Source organism: Lactuca serriola, chromosome 1 (genome assembly GCF_051521515.1).
Source record: "Lactuca serriola cultivar US96UC23 chromosome 1, Lser_US96UC23_V15, whole genome shotgun sequence".
In the NCBI taxonomy this organism is placed as follows: Eukaryota; Viridiplantae; Streptophyta; class Magnoliopsida; order Asterales; family Asteraceae; genus Lactuca; species Lactuca serriola.
The window spans coordinates 155384461-155399511 of record NC_136408.1 but is presented as its reverse complement, the minus strand read 5'-3'; the positions used below and the strand labels follow the sequence as shown (position 1 = coordinate 155399511).

General features: G+C 37.3%; 1 protein-coding gene across 1 annotated transcript; it reads left to right on the top strand.

Moving 5' to 3' along the window:
* The first annotated feature begins 487 nt into the window (after nucleotides 1-487).
* LOC145100085 (disease resistance protein RPV1-like) lies at nucleotides 488-7523 on the top strand. Its single transcript, XM_079037489.1, has 7 exons — nucleotides 488-694; nucleotides 2054-2713; nucleotides 3405-4530; nucleotides 4623-5949; nucleotides 6029-6557; nucleotides 6875-6945; nucleotides 7186-7523. The coding sequence occupies exons 2-4, from the start codon at nucleotides 2181-2183 to the stop codon at nucleotides 5007-5009; spliced, it is 2046 nt and encodes a 681-aa protein (XP_078893615.1). The 5' UTR covers nucleotides 488-694; nucleotides 2054-2180; the 3' UTR covers nucleotides 5010-5949; nucleotides 6029-6557; nucleotides 6875-6945; nucleotides 7186-7523.
* Nucleotides 7524-15051: the final 7528 nt, after the last annotated feature.

Below are 15051 nucleotides of genomic sequence, written 5' to 3'. Positions count from 1 at the left end.
TTCGGTAAATTTTGAGAGTTTCCAAGATTCAAATAAACATTTGGATACCATTTATCCATTAACTATACACGATAAAATGTACGAAATCAGTATAGATTAGAAATAAATAATCTGGATGGATATTGAAGCATGTTAATATTACATTTATATTATAGTGAAAAAAAAAACTAGGAATTTTCATATATATTTTATTTTAGTTTTTAATGAAATAATTATAAATTTTCAGATAACAAATTTTATACAACAAATGTAACTAATTAATTATGTAGATAACACGTGTATGAAACCAATTAAAAGAAGTTCCAACTTGAAAGTTAGCAGTGTGAAATCGGTCGTTGGTTTTAAATTACTTTTTTATTTCTTCTTACTTTTTGACCAATCGACTTTAAAAAATTTGGGAATAAAAATGGTGCAACGAAAGGCAGTCGAACCACTATAAATCTCTCAAACCATTAGGGTGATGATGATTCATAAACATTAACAAAAATTAATTAAAAAATATTAAAACTGCTGTTCACACTTTGCTGAAAAACTGCGAAGCCTCTCTCGAGCTGAGTAAATCATTTTCTCTTGCGTCTCCCTTCCTCGTTGATTCCCCGATTACCTAAAGACTTACGCCTTCTGCTTTGTCAATTTAAGTCGTCTACCTGTCTGAGTAAATCCGCTTCAGATCTTTTTGTAGCCCCGTAGGCAGGTAACTATGAAAGCACCATTTATGTCTCATACTCATCTTGTAATAACCCTAAATCGCCTGGTTATGTTCCCATTGTGTAAAGCTTGCTGAAATGTTGAAGCCAAATTGTAAGACATCTTAATTTTCGTGTTATATAGCAAAATTAGAGTTTTGCTAGAGAGTCCTCAATTAGTGAAGTGATCAGGGTCAAATTATTTGTGAATAAGTTGGATTACTTTTGTTTTTATTTTTTTTTAGCTAGGAAGCTATAAGGGATTTCTCTGTAAATTTAAGGGTTGATCTCATTAAAAAAAAAAAAACCTTGTGTTTTTTGTTTTTTTCTAGATTAAAAATAAAATTTATTTATTTTCCTCAAAAAGGCTTTTTATTGTTTTTTTCGGATCGGACCCTCTAAGTTATTTTTTTTCCGAAAAAAGTTGTAAATGTGAGTTTTTTTTTGTGAAAAACTAAAAAAGTTGAAGATTTATTCGGAAAAAGTTAGAAAAGGTTGTGGGTTATTATTATTATTTTTTTTTTAAAAAGATAAAGTTGAGGGTTTCCAGATAAAAAAAAAATACAAGGTATTTGACGTTTAATCCAGAAGAAACACAAAATATAATGTCTTTTTATAAGATTAACCCTAAATTTAACATCTACAAGCATGATCATTAGACTACAAGAAGGGGAACCTCGGCTTAGCTGAACACACTCATTGTTCTAGTTCTGCATTTAGCTTTCTTATATACATGACACCAGGAATAATATTTACTTTAAGACAGGGTTGTATCTATGTATATTACTTATATGGAACAAGTCCATAGTATTCTGATGCCTGGAACTGCTGATAAAATATTCGTATTTGAAAAGATTAATTAATTAATGTTCTTGCCAATTCCAAGGATCTATAATTAGCTATGTCATGAAACTTATTCTTTATTGCCTATATATCTTTTAATTGATTGCTCACATCTAGTGAAAGATTGGAAATTGCCTATACATTTTCAATTCCTTTCATAGGATGTAATATTGGATCTTGTAGTTCATTTGTTTGAGGAGTACTTAACTGAACTCTAGATGGAACTTATTTAAATTTTTAGGGATGTCGATGGTGGGTTAATCAGATCAAAATAAAGGTTTTGTAACTTAATTGAATAGTTTTGTTTAATATTTTCTTGCACTAAACTTAAGCAGAAAAACAGGTTAACCAATCTAATTAACCAAGTAACTAATTTTTAAATAATTCTCATCTTAACGTTATGGTGATTCTATATCAATATTCAATACGTAGCTGTATAGGTGTTGGTTATTTCTAAAGCATATTAAATTGGTTGATTAGACTTAACTAATTACATAGTTATTAATAATATGAATTTTCTGTAGAGACAATATGCATGGGATCTTGAGATTGAGGCAGAAGTGAGGAAAGTGTGGGATCAAAAGCTTTAGAACACAATACTACCTTATTGGGAGAAACAAGAATTAAACAAGAATCAACCCATAACTCATAATGGTTCAGCTCCATGAAATTTTAGAAGGATCTTCATCTTCTTCATCAACTCATGGTCATGGATATGACGTATTTCTAAGTTTCAGAGGACTTGACACTCGTCATAGTTTCACTAATCACCTTTATAATGCCCTCATACATGCCAATATTAATACCTTTTTGGATGACGAAGAAATTGAAACTGGAGAAGATCTGAAACCAGAATTGGAGAGTGCAATTAAATCATCCAAGGCTTCTGTTATTGTGCTGTCCCAGAACTATGCTGATTCCACATGGTGTCTTGATGAACTGGTATTGATCCTTGAGCAACGAAGGATATCCAAACATGTTGTAATCCCCATCTTCTATCATGTTGAGCCCGCACATGTGAGGAAGCAAGAAGGTAGCTTTGGAGATGCAATGGCTAATCATATACAGAAGATAGAGGCAGAGGCAAATACAGATAAAAGAAGCAAATGGGCTCAAAAGATTGACCGATGGAGTAATGCACTTAGAGAAGTTGCTGATTTGAAAGGGAAGGATGCAAATGGCAGGTAATCACTTTCTTACCCGTATCTCCGTACTCCATTTATATTGTTTAATTAGCTAATGAAAAGTCAATGTCATCTTCACGTTATGCAATTCAATAAGTTCAAATAGGCATATTTTTGATGCATTTTTATTTGGATAAAGATACGTTTAAGAATTGAGTCTTTTTTTTTTTTTTTTAATTATTTAATCTCATAATTTAATTCATACAGGTAGGTGTAGGTTAAACCATTTGGCTAATTTTAAAAGGTTTGCTATGAATTTGTAATTTTATATAGATAAATTCATAGATAAACCATTTTAATAATAATCAAATGTTTTTCACCAAAAAAAAAAATGAACGGTCATAATGCGTCTACTATTTTTTTTTTTTTTTTTTTTTTTTATATAATTCCACCTACAAAGCATGTCATCCTTTATTATGATAAATTTAATAGTCTTAGTTGTTATTAGCTAGTAACAGTTAACTTATAACTATTCACTGACATTTTATATTGTTTCATGCAAAGCCACATAGCTTGATGGCTTTGTAAAAACATAATGAAATTTGATAATATTTATTATGTGAAAAACTTATTAATTAATAGCTTAATATTCTATCATTTTGATTTGGAACTTTATAAAAATTAAATCTCCAATATGGCATGTTAGTTTTTCAGATTGTGTTATCTGGTTCTTACTAAAATCAAATTCTAGGCTAGAGGTGGAGTTTATTGACGAAATTGTTAACGACATCTTCCGTAAATTACAAATACCCTCAAGATTTCCATTGCCAGAAGTTATTGGGATGGAAGATTCCATTAATTTCGTTACTTCATGGTTGAAAGATACATCCTCACATACAACTGATATACTCACTATATTGGGTATGGGTGGGATGGGGAAGACGTCTTTAGCCAAATATGTCTATGCGTTACATTTTCATGAATTTGACACAAGCAGTTTCATTGAAAATATCACTGGGAGATGTGATGAAAAATTTAATGGGTTGCTTGATGTACAAAAACAAATGTATCATGACATTTCAAAAAGAAGTTCAGTTCTAGTGCATGATGTTTCTACATACACCTTAATGATAGAGAATGCAGTAGCTCTTAAAAAGGTGTTTCTGGTTCTAGATGATATTAGTAGCCCCAACCAATTAGATGCATTACTTGGAAGCAAAGGTTTTCATCCAGGAACCAAGATCATAATAACAACAAAAGATGCATGGTTGACAAAGATTTGTGCACTATTCAAAACGAAAGTTAAACCCAAGCACACAACGTATGAGATTGAATTATTATCCGAGATCGATTCACAAAAACTTTTGTGTAATCATGCATTCATGTGCAACAATCCTAAGGAAGGTTATGAAGAGGTATCAAAAAACCTTGTGAAGTATTGTGAAGGACATCCAATGGCTCTTAAAGTTTTGGGTAGGTCTTTATATAATCGAGATGTGACATATTGGGAGGGGTACATAGACAGGCTAAAGAAAGAAAATGGTTCCCCTATAAATAATGTCTTAAGGATGAGCTTTGACTCTTTGCCATCAGAAAATGATAAGGAGTTGTTTAAACATATTGCTTGTATTTTTGTTGGAATGGATATAAATTTTACCGTAACAATATTAGAGGCATGTGATATAGAAACAAAAACTGGGATCACAAATCTCATCGACAAATGCCTTCTTAGTATTAGATGGAATAACGAGTTGGTGATGCATCGGTTGGTTCAAGAGATGGGAAGATTTGTAGTACGTGAGGAATCACTTTACAAGCCATGGGAACGAAGTCGATTATGGGGCCATGAATCATTTAGAGTGTTGAAACAAAAAAAGGTAAGAGGCCATGTATACTTTTTTAAAGCGTTTTATACTTCTAAACACATGCCTAACATTTTAAAATACTTTTTCACCCCCTTTCTTATTAGGGCACAGAAAATATTCTAGGACTAACCCTTGACATGCGCTTGCTTGAGAAAGAGAAGTTACATGGATCACTTGAGTTAAAAATAGATGCATTAAGTAAGATGGATAGTTTAATGTTGCTACAACTCAATTATGTGCAAATAACCGGCTCTTACAAGAATTTTCCTGAAGAATTAAGATGGTTGTGTATGCATGGTTTCCCTTTGAATTCTATACCTATGGACTTACCAATGGAGAATCTTGTTGCTCTTGACATGTCATATAGCAATATTGAATCATTTGGGATTTGTCATAGCTATCAACAACGACCTTCAAAGCGGATAAAGGTAACTCATCTCTATTTATTCCTACAACATGCCGAGTTGAAAAAAAATACACCAGCAATCTAACTTATCTTAATTTCAGCAATTGATTGGATCGTGCTCAAAAGGTCAAAGGTTGCTTAGATCGTTGAAGATTCTTAATTTAAGTTTCTGTGAACAACTTCGTAGTCTTGGTGGGTTTGACTACCTCCCTACACTTGAGAAATTAATACTTAGAGGTTGCATTGGTTTGTTTGAGGTTTGTGAATCAATTGAGCAATGTGCACAACTTATTTTTGTTGATTTAAGCTACTGCAACAAGCTTGAAAAACATACAAGAATCTTACGCATGTTGAAGAGAGTTGAAACACTATTGCTAGATGGTTGCTATCTTAAACAATCTCGAATCAAGATTAGGGATATGGATTCATCGAAAATGCTCCCGGATAACAACACTGACATAAACACAAAATCCTATTCGACTGCTGTTGTGGAGTCTATACCAAGTGATTTGAAGTTTTTAGCAAATTCTTTGCCAAGATCTTTAGTAGTGTTGTCACTTGCAAATAATAATTTGTCTATTGAATCCTTTCCCATGGACTTCAGTTGCCTAGTCATGCTAAAAGAATTATGTTTAGATGGCAATCCCATCGTTTCCCTACCCAATTGTGTGAGAAGCCTTCCTAGGCTTGAGAATCTTAGCATGTCCTATTGTAATATGCTGACGTCAGTCGAGCGTCCTCCACATACACTAAAACGTCTGAAACTCTTTGGTGATTCTGATGGTAATCCTTTGCTACATAAACTTCTATTTGATCCACAAATGTCGCCACTCATTTTCTTAGTAGAATGGCAGTTGTTTGCGCCTTCGTCATTTGAATTTGAAGGCTTGATCAAAGTCCAACCAATGGAAGGGGTTGAGAAAAAGGTACTTCGTAGTTTGGGCTGGACTAATCTAGACTTCCTTAACGAGAGGCGTGTGCGAACCAATGTACGGTTTAGAGGATCAGAGGAATCTGAAATCCAGGTTTGCTCTAGTTAACAATCTGTCTCTGTGTGAATATAATCTATGTATACATAATTAATGAAGTTGGTTGTATTTGCAGATGTATTATGAATTTGGAATATTCAGCACTATTTATGGAGGCATAGAGATGCCGAATTGGATCACAGATAGAATCAAGGGGCCATCAATATCATTTACAGTCCCGTCATCTCCTAATAACCTCACAGGATTGAATTTCTGCTGTGTGCTGGCATCTCCATTTCAGCATGACCGGCTTGAATTTGATTTGAAACCGATTATATTTCGTAATATAACGAAGAACCTCACTTGGGTATACATACATTACATTGAAAAAGTTGGTGGAAACTGTGTAATATTGTTAAGCCATTGGATGTTTGGGAAGAATGAGGTGGAATGTGGTGACCACATTACTGTTACTGTGGTGGAGAAACCAAATGATTATTTTAGTGCAGTTTGTAAGGAGTGTGGTGTAAGTTTTGTGTTTGATTATGGAGAAGCAGATGCGTTAGATTATTACAAGTCATGGAATCACATCATTGGTGGAGATCTCACTGCAACTCGGTTTCAAAGCGGAGAATACCTCCTGCAGAACATGCGATTTATTACAGGTAGATATCATTTTTATGTATTTTCACAAGTTCAAAAAACAATTACTTCTACCAACAATATATATATATATATATATATATATATATATATATATATATATACATGCTACAAATATGGTTGTCAAAGGATTGGATTTGAATTGGAGTAACTAATAGTCTGATCTTAACTATTTGGAACATATGAACTCAAACCCAAAACAACAAATTTGCAGGCTAAACTAATATTGAGCTAAGATCCCCTTACTGAATGGCATTCGTAACTTTTGTTGGATCTTTTGCTATCATTCTCAAACCTTTAATATATTTCTTTTGATTAGCCGTTCAAGCAAAATTTAAAGCATTCCGTTGAAGAAAGTTTGGCATGGCATAGTGGAGGTTGGCCCCTAAGGTACTTCTATTTCTCCCAAACTCTTGTAACATAAATGAAAAAAAAAATAGCACACAAAACCAACTGTTACAAATTTTTCTAAAATATATTTTCATTGAAGTTTTGGATGGAAAGAAGTGGAAAGAGTAATAACCTTGTTGTGAATATGTGGAACTTAGGATTTATGATTCAGGTAATGGATATTTCAAAACCTCATTGGGACCAATAACATTGGGTAAAATGTCTTATCTTTACTTACAGGTGTTTTCTTGCAAAGCTATTGGACTCTTTCGGTTGGTCTTTATGTTTTCTGTGCAATATCTAAAAGTGCATGAAAAATGCTAGAACAAGTTCAATTACATGTTACAAGATTCCATCATCCAGAAGCCAATAATTTCATCTGCATATGTAACGTTAGCTAGTGCTTTTATTTCAATGACACAAATTAGATGTCAAATCAAGAAAAAAAAATCATTTCGGACGGATAAGGTTGCTTTGTGTTTTGGTGCCCAAATGTACCTATAGAAAAAATATTCAATACTAGGTTATTCTTTTTAGACATACTTGTCCCCTTCCTCAAATAAATACAACCTATTGCATAGCAGAATTATTCACATGACAGACATGATACATTTTTGTGCTAATAAAAGTAATCTCAATGCAAGAACTAGTAGCTTTGTTACACCGAAAATTTTCAAAACAAAATTTTCATTTAAAATTACTTATCTCTTTAATACTTTTCATAGAAATCCCATTTGGTTTAAATTACAATACATGACTCTTTTGTTCAATCAATTGATAAACCATGATCCTCAAACAAGCGCTTCCTCTGGTGTGTACAATCGAGCCGGTGCCGTCCCGTGATCCTGAGGAAACCTGAAACACATAACACAAAAACTGTAAGCATGAAGCTTAGTAAGTTCCCCAAAATACCACTCTAACACATATTAGCCACTCGAGGCTATAATCTCTGTTGACCCTCCGGTTAGTGTGTCTCAGTGGGACCTTCCGGTCCCAGCTCTCTGTGGGCCCTCTGGCCCTAACTCTATGGACCCAAAGGTCGTAACTCTGATAACTCTGAATCATGCATATCACATATCACAATAAATCTCAACACATAAATAGCATACAAATACACTGGAAAATAATACTAAAAATACCACATATAGCACATATTAGCCACTCGATGCTATAACTTTGTGGGCCCTTGGGCCCTAACTCTACGGACCCTCTGGTCCTAACTTTGATATACACACAGCATAAATCACATAGAAATAATGCAGTGCCACACATCACATAGATAGCATATAATATCTCTATCACATAACTCTGTTACCACTCTAGGTAAAGTATAGTGAGAAGACTCACCTGAAAAGCAGAAAGCAGATATCCTCACACTTAAATCTCGAACTCGCCACCGCCTAAGACATAAGGCAAATACTCTCATGAATATAACTCTCGAGACTAGAATCAACCCTCTCTTGACACCCTCTTAAGGGTAAAAGACGATTTTACCCCTCTCTTGGCTCAAAGGCCACATCGCTGGCCAAACCCTAAAAGTCAACAAAAGTCAACGGTCAGACCTTGACCCTACTCGCCGAGTGCTCCCTGGTGACTCGACGAGTTCCCACATGTCTTCTAACTCTTGTCCCGCTTGACACGCCGAGTCCCTCCCTATGCTCGACGAGTCATACCAGTCATGAATCGCGGGGCCACCCCGACTCAACTCGCCGAGTCTCGAGATCAACTCGGCGAGTACTGCCTTCAACTCTAGTCCTCTAACTCCCTCCTGACTCACTGAGTCATCCCCCAACCCGGCGATTCTACTCGTTGAACAATTTACGTGAAACACTAACCCTACTCGCCGAGTCTCAAGAACAACTCGGCGAGTTCATGCCATGCACAAACTCTATTGACTTCCTAAGGTCAGATCCGTTTCCCCAAACCATAGATCTGGCCTCCCCAAACATGAATGTCACGTAAAGTTCGAAACTTGATGCTTGTATAACCACAACAAGGCATCAAAAGGATATTTGGTCCCAAAAATGGCAACCTAAGTCCAATAACCCCAAACTAACCCATAAAGCTCCAAGGGTTAAGGTATCTGGACCTCTTTGAGTCCAGATCCAAGGCACAAACTCGAAGAGGGACCATTTGCCCCACATAATCACTCTCCAAAGGGGGTTAGAAAACCCTAACTCTAAAGATCGACACTAAAACTGAAGGAGGTCTGAACTATTACCTCAAAATGAAGTCTCTGAACTCTGGATCTGCTTGAATCACACCTCCTCTTTGCTCTTGTCACCTTCTTCTTGCTAAACCAAGGATACAAGGATCAAAAAGTGACTTCTTCTCTCTCACAGCGTTTTAGCTCTCTTAGGGTTCTCTCAAGGGACTGGTAGCCGCAATGGGAGGCTATAAGTGCCCTTAAATAGGCTCCAAACCCGGCGAATTAGGGTTTCATTAAACAGCGTGGACTCGCCGAGTCCAGACGCGAACCCGGATGAATATCCACGACTCTACTCGGCGAGTCATGGCTCCAACTCGCCGAGTTCCTCCACAAACTCCAAAATAATTAAATAAAATAATATACCTGGGAAATCAGGATGTTATAATTCTCCCCCACTTAAATTAGGCTTCGTCTTCGAAGCTTGCGGCACACAACTCCAGAATTACTCTCACAATGCACCTCCTGGCATTAACCAGACCAGGTTCCCTCAAACATTGTTACCAAACCCCGATAAGGTCTGACTCTTTCTCACAGAGTCACGACAATCGAATCAAGCCGGCCATCGGCTTCTTTATCTGATTACAACCCTTATTAGCCAAATGATCACCCGATGATACTTTCATCACTCCAAATCACAACAATCATTAAGCCCTTACCAAGCTGGATATCACCCTGAACCACCGGTTCCTGACCCGGTGCCGACTGCTGGGACTTATCCCGCTTCCTTTCGGAATCTAACTCTTTTCCTTCCGTGCTGACAGGATGACACACCCTGCAGCCCTTGAGCAACTCCCATGAGCTTTCCATCGAAATCGCATACACATGCTGAGCCTGCTCTACATCCTCGGTTTGGAAAAACCCGACACACTGATGATACCAACAGACGTCCCCAGGATGAATTACCACTATAAACATAATCTCCAGATCACAACCATACTTAAATCCAAGGCTCTATATTTGCATCTCTTCCAAACTCCTCTGGTTCTAAACCATCGGAGATTCTTCCGCAACCTCAACAGACACCCAACCTGGATGTGCTTCCATACCACTGGCATAGACACAGTGTTCAACCACCATACTCTTAATCATCCATTTTCACTACTGCTTTCACTTCTGTGAACCAACACTCCCTCCTGGAGTTACATACCTTTCTCTTTCCTTACCCAAGGAAATCCACTTGTCAACCTTGCCACTACTCCATGTATCGCACATGTTCTAGATCTGCTCGCAAGGACTCTCGGGTCCATGCGCTACCTCTCCCTAGCAAATGGGAGGGTCCTCATATATCACCATGACAAACTCTAGCTCATTTCTCATATCCCACTTCGATACTGAGCACCAGTTCAGCTTTTGACTCCACAACTGAACCCCCAAAGATCACCTATAACGTGATCCAAAATATCTCACTAGCTTCCTCCCAGTGACCACAATCCCGGCCCAGTGACTCACAAGTCACGAAATTATCTTTTCCTTATACGAAAAATACAATCCAACCGAGGATCGACTCAACTCTGACCCCCAGTTCCGCCCTTGGTTCAACCACCGGGCTGCAAAACTCTATACTAAGGCTTCTCCAGCCTAAAACTCTTCTGCATCAAACACTGATAGGGGAACACCCCAACATCACACTCTCTTGCCGTCTTGTAAGTATTACGGCTCCCTGCAATAACATGACGGCCTCTGACTAGTGAGTAATACGGCTCCCCGTACACCACAACACCAACTATCAAGTGGGTACTACGACTCCCCGTAGCACCACAACACCAACTATCAAGTGGGTACTACGACTCCCCGTAGTACCACGACTCCCTCTCTCTGACTTGTGAATGCTACGGCTCCCCGTAGCATCTCAACACCCTTTGTCAAGTGAACACTACGGCTCCCCGTAGCTTCACCCCCACACTCTCAACTCATCCCAACGCCACACTATGTCCACTCACTCATGCCCGTATACTATCATAGATAGCAACACGCTTGTCCAACATATCCATCACAGACTCTGGCGGCAACCACTATAACAAAATTACTTACCTCTGGGGAGATCCATCTTCTAAAACAATCCCTCTTGCTGTCAATACTCGAAGGGGTCCCACAGGAATCGTAGATACATGATATACCACTGGTCATCTCAAACTCAAGGCTCTAAATAACTCCGAAATTGGGACACTATTCCCGGTCACCACGGATCACCATTACGGATGTCACACCCCGAAAAACCAGAGGCGGAAACATTTCCAGGGCAGACTCCACGTTGAGTATCAAATCCAATGCACATAGTAAAACAGTAAACACAAAACATTACATTACATAATATTGTTTACATCAGTTTCAAAGAAAAGTTTATATAAGTGTTTTATACATATATCATATGAACAAAAGCAAAGACGAGTCTTCGGAATGCTCCGTCTTCTCCAAAAGGTGGCGGTGTACCTGTCTAACGTTGAGCTGAGAATACAAGCAGTTTGAAAATCAGCATAAAGCTGGTGAGTTCATAAGCGGTTTAGTTTTGAAAAGAACGACTTTCCTTTGCTTTCTGAAAAAGTTGTTGTTCAAGAAAATCCCATATTTTCTTATGAAAACAGTTTAGTTATCATTTGTTACAAATTCGAAAACGGTTTGTTATGTCAATCCAGGAAAATCCCATATTTTCCTAATAGTTTAGTTATACGTTTGTTACTTTATTCGTATGAGAATTGTTATGCTATCCCAAGAAAATCACATATTTTCCTATGTATTAAGTTGTCTATTCATTTCTAAATTCCTTACTAGTTGTTATGTTATCTCAGGAAAATCCCATATTTTCCTATGTATTGAGGTTGGTTCTTAGGTTTGATTTCGATGTACTAGTAATTACCATACTTGTAGTATTAGTTAAGTATTCTAAACTCTTAGTTGTCCTACTTTCGAATGTCTATCATCTACTAACTTAGTTGTATTTTCGAATATTTGGATTCACCAGAAACGTACATTACAATATTTTCGATTATTCTAGTGATTTCCAAAAGAGTACATTAGTTGTATTTTCGTATCTCTGGCGACATTCTAAGGCTAATGTATTGGAAACTCAGTAGAGGTCCAGAGGCGTACTTTCGTATCAAATTCGAAACTTTGGTGACACTCAAGGCGTACACTAATTGTATATTCGAAGTCTTTGCGTCATCCAAAGGCGTTATTTCGCATTCGTAGTCCTCTTTCTATTCGTATTCGTATTCGTTCTATCCTATTAGTTATATTCGAATTCGTATTCGTATTCGTATTCGCATTAGAATTCGTATTCGCACTATCCTATTGGTTATATTCGGATTCGTATTCGTATTCGTACTATCCTATTGGTTAAATTCGGATTCGCATTCGTATTCATATTCGTTCTATCATATTGGTTATGTTCGTATTCGTATTCGTATTCGTATTCGTACTATCCTATCGGTTATATTCGTATTCGTACTCGAATTCGTACTATCCTATTGGTTGTATTCGTATTAGTATTCGTTTAGTATTAATCTTAGTTATGATTAGCATGATTTCTTTTTACAAAAAGTAATATAGATCAAAACACTTTTTAAAGAAATCTGGCTTTAGTCTAATAGTTTAACCTGCAATTCGAACCATTAGTTATCACGATTTTCGATATTAGAAACATACATGAATAAAACATTTGAACTGAAAATACGTTTAAGTACAAGATATTCTTGTACTTTTTCTTGTATTCCCCCCTGAAAACGTTTGAAAAACATTTGAAAAACATTTGAAAAAGGGTAGGGATATGAACTCACCGGTTGAGAAACGCATCAGTTTGGATCCTAAACGTCAGTTCTGGGTTCGCGAACGCACAAGATTCCTATGGATTATGAAATGATACATATTTCTATCTAATTAGGACTTGATTAATTTATTTGTTAGGGACATACACTTCTAGTTGCGGAAACACCCCATTACAAGTGTTTGGAAGGACCCGGGTGGCATTTAAGGACTTATATGACTAGGGAATGGAGTTTACTCTTCAAGAGTAAACTCCTTAAGGAGTTTACTACCCTAAAAACCTCATCCATATGAGTTCACAGCTGTGAACTCATGGAGGGTGATTTTGGGTGCAAAATGGCTTCAAAACACTTGGGAAATAAATGCTAGACTTGGATTTTTGACTTTGGAATGATTTAAAACTCACCTAGGGACCATTTATAGGAGTTTATGGCAGTAAACATGGAGTTTACGGACGTAAACTCCCCCTCACTTCAAATCCTTAACGTTTTGGTCCTTAAACAATCACATGTGATTCCAATGATTTTTCCCAAGCTTTGAATGGATTTTTAGGGGACTTTTGGCATGGTTTTTGGAGTTTACGGCCCATGAACCCCCTCATGGCCGTGAACTCATTAGAAAGGGTGTTTTTATATGTTTTAAGGCTTCCAAATTGATGGTAGACACTTCTAGAATTTATCCTAAGGTTTAAGGTGTGTTTAAGTGGCATCTTAACACATTTAGAGGAGTTTACTCCCCAAGAATATGAGTTTACGGCCCAAGCATGTTCTTGGGCAGTAAACTCAAGTTTACTCCTCTAAATTTATGTTCAGGGTGTTCCAAGGCCAATTCCATAATTCTACAAGTCGTATCTAAGCCTTATTGGTGTTTTGGAAGGGTTTAAGGGCTTAAAAACCCCCTTAATATGTGTTTACTCTCCATGATATGGAGTTTATGGCCCAAGCATGATCTTGGGTAGTAAACTCATGTTTACTCTCCAAAATTTAAGTTCAAGGTGTTCTAAGTCCGGTCCATTAAGCCATATCTAAGCTCCAAAGGTCGATTGGAAGGGTTTTTGGGCTCCAAAACCCATTTTATGTGAGTTCACGGCCTAGGACTGTTCTAGGGCCGTAAACTCATGAATATGGTCCTATTCCATGATTTGAACTCGAATTTGAAGGTCTAAGATGTTATACTAGGAGTTAGGGTAGTTACCTTGGTGATTTGGAGCTTAAATTTGATGATTTTGGACCTAATTCTTGAGTTTGAGGAGAGAGGTTAGAGAGAGAGTAGAGAGAGGAAGAAAAAGCTTCAAATGGAAGCTTGAACACATTTAAATAGGTCCCAAAACTTGGACACGGAGGAATTCTACCCGATCCCGACATTAAACGGGGCTTTTGGTCGCACCCGATTAAGTTTCCGTAACTCGGCGGGGACGTTTCTAAAATTTCTGAAATAAATATTTTGGGCTAATTTCATGAGTTCCTAAGGGGTTTGGAAACTCATTAGTATCAAATAAACATATAAGTTTAAATAATTTAGCCCAAAAACGAAATTGGAACGAATTGATAATCGGCGAATTTTTACGGGTAGAACGGGTTTTCGGCGATGGAAAATTTCGGGTTGTTACAACGGACATCACAATATCTTGCCTCAAACACTGCTCTCCTACTCCCAGCACCATACAGATACAACAATTCATTTCCTCTGAACTCCATAAATAATTCTTCGTTACCCATTGTGCAACCTTAGTGTACCCAAACACTCAATTGGAAACAAAGAAAGCGCTAACGCTTCAGAATACGCTGGTGATCCTCTGAAACCTTTTTCCCCTACTGCTCAAAATCCACACAAGAAATACACACACCGGCCCGGAATTTGGCAGCTCGATAATCCCCTATCCATCCAAAAAGGGACATATGCAATCCATACTTCGACCCAGAAGTTCTTAACTGCCCGAACCACCATTACGAGTCTTCCCCTTGAAACGGCCCTGGTCACCACCAGATTCCTATATCCAACCCCTGACCTCTCTTGCACAATCTCTGGTTCCCTCAATAAAATACCCGGTTCTCCCCCACTTAGGGTTTGAACCAACACCAATTGATGCACAACCATCCCACATACTGTTTCCACTAGCAATATCGCACCTGCCCTCG

Bases quoted from the DNA above. Each gene is read 5' to 3' on its own strand.
- LOC145100085 (XM_079037489.1), top strand. From the start codon at position 2,181: ATGGTTCAGCTCCATGAAATTTTAGAAGGATCTTCATCTTCTTCATCA. The intron at 2,714-3,404 runs GTAATCACTTTC...ATCAAATTCTAG, and splicing joins GGGAAGGATGCAAATGGCAG to GCTAGAGGTGGAGTTTATTG. The intron at 4,531-4,622 runs GTAAGAGGCCAT...CTTTCTTATTAG, and splicing joins GAGTGTTGAAACAAAAAAAG to GGCACAGAAAATATTCTAGG.